At 46.1% G+C, this 18,379-nt stretch overlaps 1 protein-coding gene across 1 annotated transcript in view; it reads right to left on the bottom strand.

Annotated features, from left to right (window-relative positions):
• BRINP2 (BMP/retinoic acid inducible neural specific 2) overlaps nt 1-4,065 on the bottom strand; it is a 57,197-nt gene extending 53,132 nt beyond the window's left edge. The window contains exon 1 of the mRNA XM_060232481.1: nt 3,711-4,065. Coding sequence (XP_060088464.1) covers nt 3,711-3,994 — 284 coding nt within the window. The 5' untranslated portion in view covers nt 3,995-4,065. The remainder of the gene's footprint in view (nt 1-3,710) is intronic.
• Nucleotides 4,066-18,379: the final 14,314 nt, after the last annotated feature.

The raw sequence follows: 18,379 nt of genomic DNA, 5'->3' as shown, positions 1-18,379 counted from the left end.
TACCTCCCTACCCATTTCTCCACAGAAGTGAAATGAAGCAGTCCGTTTGTTTTGACTTACTATCAGCCTTCCTTGTACAATAATCTTACATACGCAAACAAAGGGTTTTAATGATTTCTTAGAATCCCAGGATTTCCTAGAATTTCTTAGACTTCCCACTCTCCTAGCTGCAAGACCAGGCCTGACAACTCTACCCTATATTCCTCCTCCCATACCAAAAAAATCTGCAATCCCAGCAACTCCAATATATTTAATGTTAAAAGTTAGTAAAAAGGATTAAAAAACCACATGTCATTCATGTCTACTGCTGTGTGAACTACTTTGCTTCTAGCTTGACAATATGTTGTAATTATGCCCAACCATAGCATCATCCCCTTCTGGTGCTAGCTTTCCATAGCATCATCCCCTTCTGGTGCTAACTCAGGCTGAGAGCATCACTCCTTTGAAGGAACCCTAAGAAAGTTTAGCAGGGGAGGGGGGAATCGCACACTGATGCTGATTTCAGATGAAGCCTTTCCAGGACTGGTGTCCTTTGGGGAGCTGGCAGAAGAAGCCAGCTCCGAAAACAACCATCGCAATAAATATCACAGAAGTGAGAATGACACCGGAGTAATAGTGAATTCTCAAATCCCTCCTTGGAGGGAAATGATAATCTGAGTGCAACTGCCAGCTTCTCTCCATCCTCACTGGGTTTGACAATCTAAACTGTCTGCTTTCCCAATCCCATTTGGATGCGTGAGCAGCTCTGTTTCAGCGTGCCAAGGCAAGCAAGCCAGTGAGTAAGTAAGCAAACAACTACAGCGGGGTTTGGGGGTTTTTTTTAAAAGAAAGAAATGAAACGCTGATCCCGCCTCATAAAGCAGGCTTTGCTCATTTACTCTGACAAGAGCTATTGAAATATTTACGATGATTCTTCATAGCTAAGTAGCTTGAAGTCTACTCAAGGCAACCCCTGATCCAGCTGTATTCCAGAACTTCCTTCTAGTCAATTGGCAGTGAAAAGTGCTTTCAAGTTGCAGCTGACTTATGGAGACTCCGCGGGGTTTTCAAGGCAAGAGAAGTTCAAGGCCATTGCCTGCCTCCGCATTATGAGTGACCCTGGTATTCCTCGGTGGTCTCCCATTCAAATATTAGCCCAGGGCCAACCCTGCTTAGCTTCCAAGATCGGATGAAATCAGGTTAGCCTGGGCTATCCAGGTCAGGGTTATACTAAATTGGAAAAGGAAAGGGAAGGAAAGGTCCCCTGTGCAAGCACCAGTCGTTTTCAACTCTGGGGTGATGTTGCTTTCACAACGTTTTCATGGCAGACTTTTTACGGGGTGGTTTGCCATTGCCTTTCCCAGTCATCTACACTTTCCCCCCAGCAAGCTGGGTACTCATTTTACCCACCTCGGAAGGATGGAAGGCTGAGTCAACTTCAAGCCGGCTAACTGAAAACCCAGCTTCCGCTGAGGATCGAACTCAGGTCATGAGCAGAGCTTAGGACTGCAGTACTGCAGCTTTAACACTCTGCGCCACGGGGCTCTCTTGATACTAAATTAGAGACTGGCAAATATCCCTCCTGATGTGATGTTCTATGGGCCAGATTGAAATTTCCCCCCTTCCATCGCATGCACAATGGACATTGCTCTGTTCCCAAGCACCTTCAATGACTGCCTCTTCTGTTCCTTTTGTTCACTACGCCAGTGGTTCTCAGACTCTACGAAAGACCCCCTTGGAGGGGATGTGAGGCACCTGGTCAGGTGTGTATGCCAGTTTTCAGGGAGGGATAGGATCTTGAAGTAGGTGATGCCTAGCTTGCTCACCAAGCCCAGAGCTGGGTGGACTGAATGCCACATGGCAGAGCAACCTCACTGATACGTGCTGGATTTGCAAGGGGAGTGGCTCCTCATCATTCCCCTTCAAAGACTGCCGTTTTGTTCTTATGATACCCCATGCATATTTTTTTTTTTGGCTGGAGGCAGTGAACTTGGGATCGTCCGTATGCCAAGCAGATGTTCTACCCCTGAGCCACTGCTCCTTCTCAGAAGCTGAGCTCCCACCATCCCCAAACCCAAAATCCTTGCATATTGTGAACAAGGATCTCTGCATGCTTATCTGTGGAACAGATGGTCTGATGCTGAGATGGACGACCCAGGACCTAGATAATTAGGTGTCAAATGACAGTTCAGCTGCTCACGCATTGAATGTAATCTAAGAATTACTCAATGCATGGACAAAGAAAAATCAAGTGCACACAGGTTGTACGTGCATTCACTGTAATATACATAGCTAGTAGGCAATCTTTATCATTCCATTCAGTGTTCCCTCTAAGCTGCAGTCTTGTGAGCAAAAATTCTAATTTGTGAGCCGTTGGCATTAAAGTTGTGAGTTGCTGCATAAATTATTGTGCTCTGGGGTCATCCTTCCTGAGCTAAGACAAAAATGTGTGAGCTGATGGCTAAAAATCTGTGAGCCAGCTCACGCTAACGCAGCTTAGAGGAAACACTGGTTCCACTGTACATTTATTATGCCAACATGCCATCTTTCCTCCAGGGTGCTCATGGCACATGGGATACCCAAGTGGTCTTCTATTCACCCATCAATCAGACTTTTAGCTTTAGCCTGCTGTGCCTTCAAGCCATGGCCTCATCCTGTAATAATTCACCAGAGTCAAATGCCTCCTATACATGTGCACAGACCAGGGCAGGGCACAAAGCCACTAGGAAATTCTTTTGCACAACCTGCCCTGAAATAAAAGGAAGCTGCCTACCATCCAAGTGGTTTTCTTGAACACTTTGTTATTTATTTTGATGCAGGGAAATTTTGCAGCGGACTGAGCCCCATGGGTGACATTTGCGCGTCTCCCAGTCCATCATCTTTGATGCTGCTCCAAGCCTGCTGCTTTGCCTCATGCTTGGGCCTCTCAGCCAGCCGTAGACACAAACAGTTGTACCGCACGGATCTACATGGCAAAGATATACTGCTTTTGTGTCACTCACTGTACTTGCTTCTCCCAAAGAACCCTGGGAACTCTAGTAAAGCAAGTTGCCAAGAATTCTCTAAGAGAGATCTTTGGCCTAATGTAAGTATAGATCTCCAGGAAAGCAGCTGCTGTTTCCTGTCCAGTACCACAATAGCCAGACCTCCTTAGCAGAACATTAGCCAAACACAGTATTCATTTGAGCTGCCACCCAAAGCTACCATCCTGAGTAGAAATCTTTTCACTGAGCTGACGTCCAGATCAAATGTACTCCTCTTTCCTGAAACCCATGCAGATATCTGTGGAAAGGAAGAGGGATCTCCCATTCCAATAATGAAGGGCATGACCATTCAGCTAGCTGTTAAGTACGGAAGCTGTACCATTCCGTAGGCACTCTCAGAACAGCATCCCGCAACTTTGTGATGTCATTTCCAGCCACGTAACCAAAAGTGTTGTAAGCGTATGACTGGATACCCTAAAATCTACTCAAAATGCTATGCCATGACATCACTTCCAGTTCTGTGGCTGGAAATGATATCATGATGTTGCAAGAAACCATTCTGGTTCCCACATTTCTCAAGTACTGTTCGGCAGAGTGAAGACAGCCACTGGAGGGTGGGGCAGGAATTCCTCTACCCCAACCATGGAAATGGCAACCCTTCCTCACAGACATCCAGTGGTGAGGAATTTCCAAAGCAGCCTGGCATGCTTCTAGGAGTCAATCCTTCTTCTGCCTCTCGGGACTCACCTGTAGATCCTGTACCTGGTGGTGAAACCCTGCCGATAGCGCTCCACGAAGTCAGCATACTCTGGGGCTCGGTGAAACGGTCCTCTGTCAGTGAGCAGCCAGTCCAGGGGCACTTGGCTGGAGGTGATGGTGGCGGCGGCGGCACCCGTGGAGGCATGCTGTTCGTGCGGCGTGGCGACTGCGGTAGCCAACCCCCAGCACCCCAAAGTCAGCACCAATATCGATGGCGCCCATGAGACCATCAGCCAGAGCCCGTTAAATCGAGCTACCCACTGCCACCTCATGCTTCTCCCGCTCAGTTGGCTTCTTCATTCTCTCACCACTCCTTCCCTCTCGGTGCTCCTTCAGGATTTCCTACACTGGGGAAGACACAGAAAAGACAGATAAGCAGGCGGTCGTTTCGTAGAAAAAGAGGTGCCAGAGCTCATTAGCACAACTTATTTGCATAACTCTGCATATGCCACACACCCCTGACAACACCAGAAGGTGTACTAAATTATATCAGCTCAGCATCTACCTTAAAATGCTTCTTGAATTATAATTGTCATAATCAAACCTTACTCCCATCATAGTTTTTAAGTTACTTTCTCCTATGTGACCACAGTGGCATGATGGAGATTTCCATCTGTCTACTTTATATGGCCGTTTTCGCACTCACGTTTTACTGGCGCCACGACCCTCCTCACGCCGGCGAATCTGCATGGATTTCGCACCAGAAGCGCCGGCGCACCCAGAAGCGCTGGCTACTTCCGTCGCTAAGCCAGCGCAAACGGAAATCGCAAAGATGCAGGAAAACGTTTGCGCTGGCTTAGCGACGGAAGTAGCCGGCGCTTCTGGGTGCGCTGGCGCTTCTGGTGCGAAATCCATGCAGATTCGCCGGCGTGAGGAGGGTCGTGGCGCCAGTAAAACGTGAGTGCGAAAACACCCTCTGTTTTGGTTATTTCCCCATTTTTTGTGAGGAAAATCTCAGAAAGTTTGTCATAGTTCAGCAAAATTCCCGCAGGAGGTTTGAACAATGGAGCCCAGAAGCAAGTATTGGGGGTGGGGGGGGTCAAGAAAGAAAGAGCACAATAAAATTTAGAAGTTCTAGAGCTTGCTCCTGTGAGCTTCTGCCCAAAATGAGGCCTGCAGGTAATGCACAGGAACACAGTTCTGGTTGGTTCGGTGACAGAGGGTGTGGCCCAACATGAAAATGAGTTCCTGCTGGGCTTTTTCCTGCCAAAAAGTCCTGTGCAAAACAATAATGATGTTAGTGGGTGGGGTCCAATGTGCAAATGAGTTCCTGCTGGGTTATTTTTACCAAAAAAAGCCCTATATAGACATGCATGCATCTCCTTAGAAAATTTAGAGTGCAGTCCTATGCACAGTTACTCAAGCCTAAACTCATTGAAATCTATGGGTATAGACTGGGGTGAATCTGCACCGGATTACAGTTCCAGGTTCTATCTTTTAATCTGCTTCAAAAAGGGCAGCTTAAAACATGATGTTGAATTTTTTTAAAAGAATGCAATTGTCACCCAGGAAAAAAGAGGAAATCTTTTTTTAAAAGGCAATCAGTGAGAGTATCTAAAAGCAGCCACAGAATAGTCATTAAAAAATTTAAAACAAGATACACCAATCTTGTCTTTAATGAGAGCTGCTTTTGAGTAATGATTAATACCCGGTAATATTTTACCAAGTTTTGTTCTGCCCTGAAATGTGGAATAGGAAGAGCTCTGCAAATGAAGCTCTCAGCTAAGCAGCACAGAGGAAAAGCCTATTAAATAAAAACTTAGGGTTTTTTTTCCTAAAGAAAAGCCTACAGCAACTCTTTGTGATTTTTTCCCAAGGCTTTCTAAGGGGATGCATGATGTTAGAGCCCCCGTTTGAAATGACCAATGTTAAAACAAGTATCACCGGTTAAAACAGCAGCAAATCAGAACACATAAAAACCCAATACATTTTTGGAATAAGGAGGTTTTTGGCAAAGGCTGGGAGAATGGAGGCATGACGGGCTGATGGCAGAGAACAGCAGGTTTTGATGGCTACACCTGATTGTTACTGGTGGGACCTGGACTTCTACCAGAACAATAACTGCTATCCAAATGACACATTTCAATTCCCCTAGAAGAACTAGCAGTTTCAGAGGATAAGCTGTATGTCATCATACCTGAGCTCTCACCCCTCCCAAAACCTTGGCCTTCCCAAGCAGCACCACCAAATCTCCAGGGATTTCCCAAACTGGAGTTGGCATCTCTGCACCTGAGAAAGCCCAGTCTAGGGCCAGTACTCCAGAGAAGTGAGCCTCATGCCAAGGACTGTCTCTTCCCTGGTATGAACCCATATACCAGTTGTGCTCCCCAGAGCAGTATTTCCTCCATATCCCAACCCTCAGGAAGGTCACAACCAGTTCAGCCCTCTCATCTTTTTCAGCAATAGCTAACCCTATGGAATAGGCCTCTGTTGGAAATAAACGGAGTACCACCTTAGTATTGCCGGTCTTCAGGTGAGCACATAAAGACCTTTTATTTCAGGGGGACTGTGGTTAACTACGAAGGCGATTTGAATTTTTATTGTTGGCCTACAATTTCCATTTTCATGGGGTTTTAGTCATTTTATTTTTGGGAGTCACCTTGAACTTTCTTTTGGGGAGAGGAGGGAAAGTAAAGTGAGGTAGAATATTGAATACATTAACTGGGTTTCAATGCATTCTGGTGCCTTAGCCAAATAATCTAATATGATTGGAGGGGCTGTGGCTCAGCGGAAGAGCCTCTGCTTTGCACACAGAAGCTCCTAGGTTCAAGCCCTGACATCTCCAATTAAAGAAAATCAGGCAGCGGGCAATGTGAAAGATCTCTGCCTGAGACCCTAGAGAGCCACTGCCGGTCTGAGCAGACAGTACTGACCTTGCTGGACCACTGGTGTGATTGAGTATAAGACAGCTTCACGCATGTTCATGTCTCCATGGTGACAAAAAAAAAAATCATAACTTAATTGACAATTTGCTGCCCTTTTTACAGCTCTCCAAAATCTGCCACCTGTTTGCTTCTGTTTATTTATTTATTGATACAGAGCTTTTCTTCCAGCAGCGACCGAGAGTAGCTTACGTCATTTGCTCTTCTGTTTTACCCTAACAGGTAGGTTAGGCTGAAAGATTGTCTTGTGGTTTCCCAGCAAGCTTCAATGGCAGAATGAGGGATCTGAAGTGGGGTTTCTCAGATCCTAGTCTGCCACTCTGACCACCGCACCCTGCTGGTTTTCTTACTGGTAGGGTGGACCCAAGATCCCACTGCTACCAGGACAATCTTCCAGTCTTTTGCTTTGGAAACAGTCTCTCAACGCAGCCTCACTGACTGACCCATTTGAATAGGGGTTTGGAGCATATATCTGGGAGGAGAAGGAGGAGATTGGATTTATACCCCGCTCTTCACTCAGGAGTCTCAGAGCAGCTTACAATCTCCTTTCCTCTCCCTTCCCTTCTCCACAACAGACACCCCATGAGGTAGGTGGAGCTGAGAGAGTTCTTTAGAGAACCTGCTCTTGAGAGAACAGCTCTGAGAGAACTTGTGACTGACCCAAGACCACCTCAGCAGGTGCATGTGGAGGATTGGGGAATCAAACCTGGCTCTCCCAGATGAGAGTCTGCACTCCTAACCATTACAACAAACTGAGAAAAAGTCCAAGTGGAGTGGTTACCCTGCTCATCCACACTGCTTTGCTGTCCTATTGTCCACACTGCTGTGTGTCCTGGACTCTGTGTAGTTAAATGCCAGAGGAAGAGAATGGTGCATGTAACCCCACTCTGTTCCCCAAACAAAATTCATATGCTGGAGCTTTTAAGCAGCAAGTGCATATACAAAGCAACTGAAGGAGAGACTTGGTGAACACACCAAACTGTTTACACTAAGACAGCCCACTGATCTATCTAAGCCAGCTGATCTACCCTAAGAATCAGGGGCTCCCCAAGATCTCAGAAACAGATCATTCCTAGTTGTACAACAGAGAACCTTTTCATGTTCATAGGACATCTCCACATACCAAGAACATGTTCTGTCTAAAAAGCTATGGTACTCCAATATCAATGACATGGATTACTGAATACAATTTATGAAATAATACTAATATTTATTTATGTATTAATTTATTTATCTTATATCCCATCCTTCCCAAAGTGGGCTCAGGGCAGGTAACATTAGATTAGATAGACTTTAAAAACCAGCTGATACAATAAATTCTTACAAAACAAGTAAAACAATGAAACAATTAAAAGAAGATGATGAAATATGCATCACATTTCAGAATTCCCCCATATTTGGACAGATGGTAACACAAGTCATACAAGACATATAGAACCAGGATTCCAGATGGACAGGGCAGCTTCTGTGCAGGGAGGCCAACTAGTTGGGTGTCTACCGCCTCAACCAAAAGCCTGGTGGAAGAGCTGCATTTACAGGCCCTGCAGAATTGCAGTAAGTTCTACGAGTCCCTGATCTCAGATGGGAGCATGTTCCACAAGCTAGGGGCCAGGACACAGAAGGCCCTGGCCCCGGTTGAGGCTGTAGACATCTTTTGGGCCAGGGAAAACCAGTAGATGTTGATCAGCGGAGCACAAGGCTCTCTGGGGAGTATATGAGGAGAGACAACCCCTTAGATATGCCGGTTCCAGGCCGCTCACGGCTTCAAAGGTTAATATAAATACCTTGAAACAGATCCACTACTTAACTGGCCCTCAGTGCAACTGGTGTAGCACCAGCTGAATATGTGCCCACATAGGCATCGCAATCAGCAGGCGAGTTGTCGCATTTTGCACCAGCCAGAGTTTCCGAGTCAGATTCAAGGGTAAGTGCCCACATAGAGTGAGTTACAGTAATCTAACCTGGAAGTGGCCATTGCATGGGTCATTGTGACCAGGTCTTGGGTGGAGAAATATGGAATCAACTGCCTGACCTGCTGAAGATGATAAAAGGCAGACCTGGCAACAGCAGTATTTACACAGCGCAAGTGTTCAAAACTAAGACCCACAGATGACCTGAATGTACCCCCTACAAGTCTGGCCTGGTCTTCTGCCTCCAAACAGGTGTTTGCTTTATAGAAAGCAGCATGTGAAGCTTTATATGACATGGAGATATGCATCTGTGAACATCTGCTAAAAGGCACAGCTCCCATGGCTGCTTAAAAAGATCTCAGTCCCAATTACAATAGTCCCGCAAACATCCTCTTACAGATGTGAAGGCTGAACCCAAGCCAAAAAAGTGACACGCCAAAGGCCACCAAATGAATGTATGGCTCACTTTCAGCACACAATAATCTAGTTTCTATCACTCAAACTTCACTGACATTTCTCCAGCATGACTAGGCTCAATCTTGTCCAGTACTAGACAATTTTGTCCTGAGATGGGTTGGCTGGCTCTTTAACCGACTAGGAAAATCCCTGAAAGGCTGTTCTCGTGAAGGGTCCCATACAGCCAGGAACTTACTGAGCCAAGGCTCAGCCGCAGCCTTTGCCTGCACTGCCTCTGGCCAGATCAGCTCGGAATACTCCCAACTAATTTTAAAATCTGAATCCGGGGATTTTCAGCTATGGCAGAGCTATAGACACTGCCCATTTCACACGAGGACCCCTGTGCTAACCCCAGCTGTCAGCTCCACCCCAGAAACCAGTCTTTTCTCCTCATGAAAAAAAAGAGGACGCAGAATTAATATCACCCAACTAAAATGATGGGGTTTCTTTTGTTTTGTTTTAAAGGCTGGCAAGGCAACAGAATGCTGAGTGACAGTGACAAGAATAATTTGTCAGGATCACGGCACCTATTGTCAAACCAGCTAGACAAATGAAGGGGGAGAAATCCCAGACAGACAAAGCAAATACACAAACAAGCAAACAGCTCAGAGAGCTATCACTTCAGTCATGGACAGGATTTTTTCCCCCCTCCTGCCAAACTCAGCCTCCATTTAAGAATCTAAATAAATGTTCTGATTTTCCACGGAGCTTGGTGTGATACATTCACATGTAAATCTCGGAGCAGAAGGATTAGAAAGTCTGTTCTCTGGAACCACGGTTTCCCATGATCCTATTAGCTTCTCACAATAATTTTATATTCTAATAGTAAAGTTCAGATATCTTTGGATAATTAAATCCAGTGACCGGAATGGTGAATGGGAAAGACAGATCTTTCCACTAACCTAAAAAGGGCCATAGATTGGCAAAAATGTGAAATCTTTAAAAAAAAGGGGGGGGGCAGCTTTCAAAATCAAAAAAATGATAAAAGGAGAATCTGTAGCTTTAAGCAACAGATTCCCACAGTGGCTGTTGCTAGGCAACCACAGTATTCCAAGCTTGGCTCTGTCGGTAAAAGGAAAGTACAGGCAGAGGGAGAAGCAAAGGCTAGCTCCTTTGTGAGCCCCTGCAGGTCCCCCTATTTCAAATCTGGTACTCCCTCTAATGGGTCTTACTTCAAATTCCACTCACCTTCTCTTCCTCCATTTTCTCAGTGTCACCCATTTTAGACTGTAAGCTCACTGGGGCAGAGACCAGGCTTTGTGTTGTGTTAAATGCCTTCTCGGGCATGTGGTTTACTAATGTCAATCTTCTAGTTACTTCTTTCATACAACAACTTTCTCTCCAATGGGGTCCCAAAGCAGCTTACATTATTCTTCTCTTTCTATTTTATTCTCACAACAGTAACCCTGTGAGGCAGGTCAAGCTGACAGAGGATGACTGCCTCAAGATCATACAACCACCTACCTGGGCGGTGGGGGAAGCACTGCCCCAACAGCCACCATGTGTCTTTCCACCTTCAAAGGCTTAGAAGAAGCTTGGAAACTCTTTGTGTTTTGGAAAGTGTGTGTGCCTTTAAATCTCAGCTAGAGGAAGCTTTATGGGGGTGACGGTTGCAGGCAGAGTGATGTGGGTCTTCCTGGTGAGTCTGAGAAGCTGTGAGAAAGGAAGAAGCCCAGTCCCTCTGTTCGTCCTGCATTCATTTCAGAAGTTGTTTGCACAGTAAAATAGATACTAATGAGTAAACTAGAACCTTTCATTCCCCAGGGTTAGTCTGAAGAACTTGGTTGAATTACAGCAGATGGTTACACTCAGGGCTTTTTTTGAGCAGGAATGCACAGGAATGCAGCTCTGGCCAGCTTGGCCAGGTCTCTAGCACAAAAGATCTCTGGCAGAAGGAAGGCACTAGGCAGCCATGCATTCCCAGACCGCATGCTCTGTCCTCTCTGCCTTCTCCAGTCTCCAACAGGCTTGCAAAGAGAGCAATAGATGGGAGCCACTCACAAGCATCCCCTCCTGGGAGAAGCTGGGCCTGCCGCTGCCCACTCCACCACACATGGCTCTTTCTCTCTGGTCATGTGGGGAGGACAAAGCGAGGTCTCTCACTGAGCTGTGTGAGAACACATATCTGTAAAATGCAGCTGATAGCACTGTACTGTTCTGTGTCAATATACGAAAAGCAACCTACTGAATGGCTGACGCTACTTCTGGTGACATCAGGGTGTGTGGCCTAATATGCAAATGATTTTCTACCAAAGAAAGCCCTGGTTACATTCAACAACTCTCGTGAGTGAACTGCCCCAGTGAGATCACAAAAGTGTGGGCTTGTAAAAACTATGTTTATTTTGTGTGTGTTCAGTTTCATTTAGTGGAATTGCAGCCAGCTGCTGAGGAACAAGGAAACGATGACTGTATTCAGAGGAACTGCACTGCTGTATTTTTACTTATTTATTTTGGGGGATGGGAAAGTCTCCTGGCTCCACCTTCAAAGTCCGCAGATATTTTCCAAGTTGGACCAGGCAACCCTACCTATGAACCCAAATTGATTAGAACATAAAATGAATCAAGAGAACAGAAAGAGCTGCAGGCACTCTTAAATAAATCAGATCTAATTCCAGACATGCTATCAGACTCTAATATCATCAGCAAAGAGAATCTGGGATGAAGAGAGAGACCTACTGAAGAAGGCGAAAGCTTGATTCTCAATAGACGGGGTCACCAAACACCCCAGAAGAACTGCAACCTTTATTTATAAGATTCCCATTCTGCTAAAAAGCCTTCCAGGCATCTAGGAAAGGAAAGGTCCCCTGTGCAAGCACCAGTCGTTTCCGAATCTGGGGTGATGTTGCTTCACATTTTCACGGCAGGCTTTTTACAGGGTGGTTTGCCATTGCGTTCCCCAGTCTTTTACACTTTTCCCCCAGCAAGCTGGGTACTCCTTTTACCGACCTCAGAAGGTTGGAAGGCTGAGTCAACCTTGGGCCAGCTACCTGGATCCAGCTTCCGCCGGAATCAAACTCAGGTCGTGAACAGAGAGTTCAGACCACAGTACTGCAGTACTGCTGCTTTACCACTCTGCGCCACGGGGCCAGGCATCTAAGAGGAACATAAAACAGCAATTTCAAACAAACCAAAGCAAATAGTTGATTAACTGGCTGCATTAATAATTACTTTGACCACAAAAAAGGCAAACAAACCCCCATAATGCAACAATGTTGTTTATTAAAACTTGCAATTGTTTATAATACCAGAGTGTACAAAAACTGTGGGAGGCTGTTGCCATCTTAGACAAGACGTTCCTCCCCCTCCTTTCCACAGGAAGAGATGCCTTTTCTATGACGCCTGCTGAGAGACGAGTATGGATAATCTAAAAACAAAGCATGCTTCTTTTCTTCAAAACGATTGCTTTCATTCATCTGCCAATGCAGGCAGACTGAATGGACTGAATAACTTATTCAAATATTGCTAAGCATGTAGGGGGGCCCTGACATGGATAGCCAAGGCTATAGCCCGATCTCATCTTGGAAGCTACGCAGGGTCAGCCTGGGTCAGTATTTGGATAGACCACCAAGGAAACCCAGGGTAGCTACACAGTGGCAGGCAATGGCAAACCACCTCTAAAAGTCTCTTGGCTCAAACCCCCCACCAGGGGTCATCGTAAGTTGTCACTCTTGAGGACACTTTCTTCCCACCTTTCCATTTTTTCCCACTATTTCCCCACCTTTCCATTTTAAACAAAATCTTGCAAGAGTTTTAAGCATGTTTGTATTAAAGAAAATAATAATATCTTTAATTGTGTTTGTCTGTGTCCTTTACAAAGTTTATATCTCCGCTACCTCACATTATATTTTATGTCACACATGACCCGGCCCCACAAAGTCCCATTTGGGTTAGATCCAGCCCTCCTAACACCCCTGTCATAGCGGCTACCTTCTAAAGCAGGGGAACTGATCTCTGTTGCCTGGGGATCAGCTGTAATTCCAGGAGACCTCCAGCCACCACCTGGAGTTTAGCAACTGTAGCTCACTCCCACTGCACAAAGCGAACTCTGTGAATATTGGCACATTTTGCTTGCACCAAATGCCACCTATGCACCCACAATCCAGGCTATAAACCTCACAGAATTAAGCATACTTAAAACTGAATACATTCTTTTTTAAACCCTGCATTAGACTGTATCAGGGCATTTTTTGTGGCAGGAACTCCTTTGCATATTAGGCCACACACCCCTGATGTAGCCAATCCTCCAAGAGCTTACAGGGCTCTTAGTAGAAGGCCTACTGTAAGATCCAGGAGGATTGGCTACATCAGGAGGGTGTGGCCTAATATGAAAAGGAGTTCCTGTTACAAAAAACCCCCCTCGACTGTATCCCCTTCTGTGCATATAACCGGATCAGGTAAACATCATTATGAACAGAAATCTTCCTTCTTTATTCAGTGAGGGGGAGTGCAAATCAAGATGTTTTAAAGACAATTGACTTCTTGCTCCCAGACAAAGCTTCTTTATCTTTCCCCAGCCACTTTGTTGCAGCAGGGAAAATATTTCAATCAGTCCTAATTGATTCACACGCTGCATCCCGGGCTTTCAAACAGCCCACTAACCCTCATGAGTGCATCGACAGAAGCAGGATCCCCACAGAGCAAGAAACATCACCCCAGGTAGGCAAACTCTTCTCTGCCAGAAGAGGGGATGCAAAACTTGCACACTTGCCTCCACACGCAAGAAACCAGGCATGCCAATTGCAGCATGTGGCCTGTAATTCTAATGCAAATCTAACAAATGTGCCATCCCCATCGACTGCTGCTTTTTTGTTGGTAAACTCTTGCTGTAAGGCTGGCTTGGGGGGCCTATATCAATGTACAATGATATGTGCAGTGGGCACAGTATGAATACACACCTGTCTTTCTCAAGAAATAGAATCCTAGGGCTGCCATCCATCGGGGTTAATGTTCCTGCTGTTGCTGGATAGATCAACTAAAGCAGGGGTGGCCAACGGTAGCTCTCCAGATGTTGTTTGCCTACAACTCCCATCAGCCCCAGCCAGTATGGCCAATGGCTGGGGCTGATGGGAGTTGTAGGCAAAAAACATCTGGAGAGCTACCGCTGGCCACCCCTGAACCAAAGCAAAGGGGCGGGTGCTTTAGGAGTTTTACAGTAAAGGCCATACAAATTAGGGAAATTTCTAGACCATCACCAGTATCATGGCACTACTTCAAGACACAAAACTGAAAATAACATCATTTCTTCGCACAGCTCCAGTTATGCAGGGAAGCAGGCAACCTCTCACCCTCAGCTCCCAGTTCCCATTGCTGTTCCATGGAGTGGCAAGAGCAAAAACAGGGAGGAAATCAGCATTGTGCAACACTGTGACATCACTTCCAGGTATGTACTCGGAAGTGACATCATACCAATGCACAATGCCAATTTCTGCCGTCCCCAAAGGTTGCTAGCTAATGTCTGGTAACCCTACCACTATGTGATGCTAGAGTTGGTATCTATCCAACCCCAGCAGTTATCTGCCTGTTAATCCACTTATTTGCCCATCAGTGCTTATTGTCATAGTACAGGAAAGTACAGGAGGAATTCTGTCCAAATGCAGAAGAGGCAGGTGATGCTCTAGGAATCCCTCCAAGTCTCTATGGTCTTTGCCACAGGGATTTCGAGGGTTCCTAGAGGACTGCCTCAAAATGATGTCACTTCAAGGTCTGCCCCTCCACATTTTCCTGCTGCAATAAACAGCAAGCCTGGCTGGGGGAACTTGAGTTAACCATTCCTGTCAGCCTAACCTATCTCAAACAATTGTAGTGAGAACACAATGGAATGACAGAATGATGTATATTGCCCTGGGCTTTTTTGAAGAAGGAAGAATGGGAAGGAAAAGTGCTAAATAAATAGAAGTGTTTATGGTAAAACTCTTTGGTTCTACCAGACAGTTTCTGGTGATTGTTAGAGAGGTATGACATCATTTTCCCTGGAAGTGATATCACTTGATATGCTCAAGAGCCAGTTTTTATTATATTTTTCTTAAGGGGAAAAGGAGCTGGGGAAGGGTAGAAGTCAATCAGTGGGTTACTGGTAGAGGGCTCAAACCCACCCACTGAAGTCAGCTGTAATGGAATTTCTGAGGGGCTTTCTCCCCCAGCAGCCTCTGAGGTAAGAAAAAAATTACCTTTCTCCTGAAGGTGAGAGAGGAGGACAGAGAGGTTAGAAAAGAGGGAAAAGGGAAAAGGTGGTCTAAGAGAGAAATAATAATAATATTTTATTTATATTCCGCCCTCCCCGCCGCAGCAGGCTCAGGGCGGCTCACAAAATATGGCATAAATGCAAGGTTACAATAATAAAACATTATATCATACAATATACAATTCATAACATTTGCTATTACATTTAAAACATTATAATTAAAACCATAAATTAATTAAATTCTAACATTTTCAGGTGCTATATTCTAGATGTTCTCCTCTTGTAATTTGTAATGACTGTATATAATAGGCTAGGATCCACATTAAGAGAAGGTCAGCTGAAAGAGAGTAGTCTTGCAGGCCCTATGGAATTGAACAAGACTCCGCAGGGCTCACACCTCATCTGGTAATTGGTTCCACCAGTGTGGAGCTGCGATCGAAAAGGCCTTTTTCAATCTCGTAATCTTCAATTTGGCCTCCTTCGGCCCAGGGATTGTCAAAAGATTTTGTGCACCTGATCTCAGTACTCTCTGGGGCACATATGGGAAGAGATGGTCTCTAAGGTAGGCAGGTCCTCAGCCATATAGGGCTTTAAAGGTAATAACCAGCACTTTGTAATGAATCCAGTATACAATTGGCAGCCAGTGCAGTTCGCGCAGCCTCGGCTGTATGTGCTCCCACTTCGGGAGCTCCCACTTCGGGAGCCCTAGTAACAGCCTGGCCACCGCATTCTACACTAGCTGCAGCTTCCGGGTTTGGCACAAGGGCAGTCCCATATAGAGGGCATTACAGTAATCCAATTTCGAGGTGACCGTTGCATGGATCAGTTTCCAAGTCGTCACACTCTAGGAAGGGAGCCAGCTGCCTCGCCCGCCTAAAGTGAAAAAAAAGCAGATTTAGCAGTGGCTGCTATCTGGGCCTCCATTAACAAGGAAGGCTCCAGTAGCACCCCCAAGCTCTTGACCTTGCACGCCACTTTCAATGGTGCACCATCAAAAACTGGAAAGGGGATTTTCCTTCCCACGACTCAGGCAAAGGACCTCTGTCTTCATTGGATTCAACTTCAACCTACTCAGCCTGAGCCAACCTGCCACGGCTTGCAGCGCCAGGTCCAGATTTTTTGGGACGCAGTCAGGCCGACCATCCATTAGTAGATAGAGCTGGGTGTCATCAGCATATTGATGACACCCAAGCCCATACCTCCGGGCAATCTGAGCAAGGGGGCGCATGTAGATGTTAAACAACATTGGAGAGAGCACTGCCCCCTGTGGCACCCCACAATCTAGTGAGTGCCTCTGGGACAGTTCTCCCCCAATCGCCACCCTTTGTCCCCAACCATCAAGGAAAGAGGAAAGCCATTGCAAGGCCAACCCCCGAATCCCTGCATCAGCAAGGCAGCGGATCAGCAACCGATGGTCAACTGTATCAAACGCAGCAGATAGATCCAACAACATCAGATTGCCTACCAACAGAGGGCAAGCATCAAACCTATTTTCCACATAGGGTTGCCAGGCTGGGGGCAGGGACACGGGGGCTCTATTAGCAATGGAGGGACAACACTTCTGGGATGTCACATCTCTCCAGGAAATGACAGAAACTCTATGATAAAAACATAGTTTTTCATGGTTCCTAGAGAGGACCAATTTGGCAAAAAAAGAGGGTTGCTAAGAGAGGTGCCTGCAAGCCCTATTTGCACCCCTTCATGGGCAAAGTTCCCCTATTTACCTAACTCATCAAAGCTCTTGTTGCTCTTAACTACAAACCACTGCAGTTGTTGGACTCCACGAGGGTTGATAATAGAAATGCTAGACCTGAAGTGCCTTCAAGTACTTGCCTCACAGCTTATCTGCAGCGGCACGCTACCAAGTCGTACTGATATTACAAATTGCTCTCTCTTGTCCACCTTTAGTGGAGAGGCCCAGCAGCTGTAGGGAACGGCTGACTACAGCATCCAATCAGTTCCAGCTGAAAAGTGCCTGACCTAGATAGCCCAGGCAACCCCAATCTCATCAGATCTCAGAAGCTAAGCAGGACCAACCCTGGCAAGTACTTGGATGGGAGACCTCCAAGGAATATCAGAGAGCTGGGACACAGAGGCAGGAACTAGCAAGCCACCCTCTCTGAAAAGTCCAAGCCCCACTAGGGGTCACCAAAAGTCAGTCATATCTTCTAGGCATGCATGCACACATATATACACACTCACACACCAAAAAAGAAAAAGATCCAGCCGGGAGATACAAAGCAGTGCCTCTTCAATGGCACTTTCAGTCAGTCTCAGGAACTTGTCTCTTTTATGAAGTCCCTATCAATTTGGTTGATCCCAGCTCCTTCCCATTTTGACCTTATGCCTTCCCTGTGATTCTTTGCCTAAGCATTTCTGTTTCTTACTAGGAAGCACAAAAAGCCTAGTTAAAGACAGACACCTTATTTTAATGTTCCGCTTTGGTCCCACTGCTTGCATGCCATGTGAATGGGATGGTGTACCTTTTCAAAACTTCTGTCCACATGGATAACTTTTAATTGCTGTCATATGAACATATGAAGCTGCCTTATACTGAATCAGACCTTTGGTCCATCAAAGTCAGTATTGTCTTCTCAGACTGGCAGCGGCTCTCCAGGGTCTCAAGCTGAGGTTTTTCACACCTATTTGCCTGGACCCTTTTTTGGAGATGCCAGGGATTGAACCTGGGACCTTCTGCTTCCCAAGCAGATGCTCTACCACTGAGCCACCGTCCCTCCCTGTCATCCCCTTTCACCTGCCATTTCCCATTCCCCACACCACCAGTGGGCTTTGAAAAAGTCAGTGGTTGCTATAGCAATATGTAACAGTTTCTGGTATAGCAACACAGAAACTATCAATATTTTCTACAAAGCCCTCTGGTGAGATGAACGGGGGTGGCATCTGCAATGGGATGACTGAAGAATGTGCAGAATAAACCTGTGAATACCCTGTGTCTGCTTTGCATTCGCAGCAGCAAAGACTGCAAAACAGGGAATGTTGCTCTGTGGCCGTTTTCGCACTAGCGTTTGCTCCGGCGTAGCGCCCCATTTACCTCCGGATCTTCTCTTGGATTTCGCACATGTTGCTCCGGCGCTGCGCTTTGCTCCGGCGCTTCAGGGATTTTACACCAGAGTATGTTTTTCAGCATGTTGCCGGAGTTTCCGAAAACCTCCGGATCCACTCCGGATCCACTCAGCGGAGTTTGCTGTGCGAAATCCATCCACGCCG

This window comes from Heteronotia binoei, chromosome 2, assembly GCF_032191835.1.
Source record: "Heteronotia binoei isolate CCM8104 ecotype False Entrance Well chromosome 2, APGP_CSIRO_Hbin_v1, whole genome shotgun sequence".
Classification (NCBI taxonomy): domain Eukaryota; kingdom Metazoa; phylum Chordata; class Lepidosauria; order Squamata; family Gekkonidae; genus Heteronotia; species Heteronotia binoei.
This window is presented reverse-complemented; position numbering and strand designations above follow the sequence as displayed.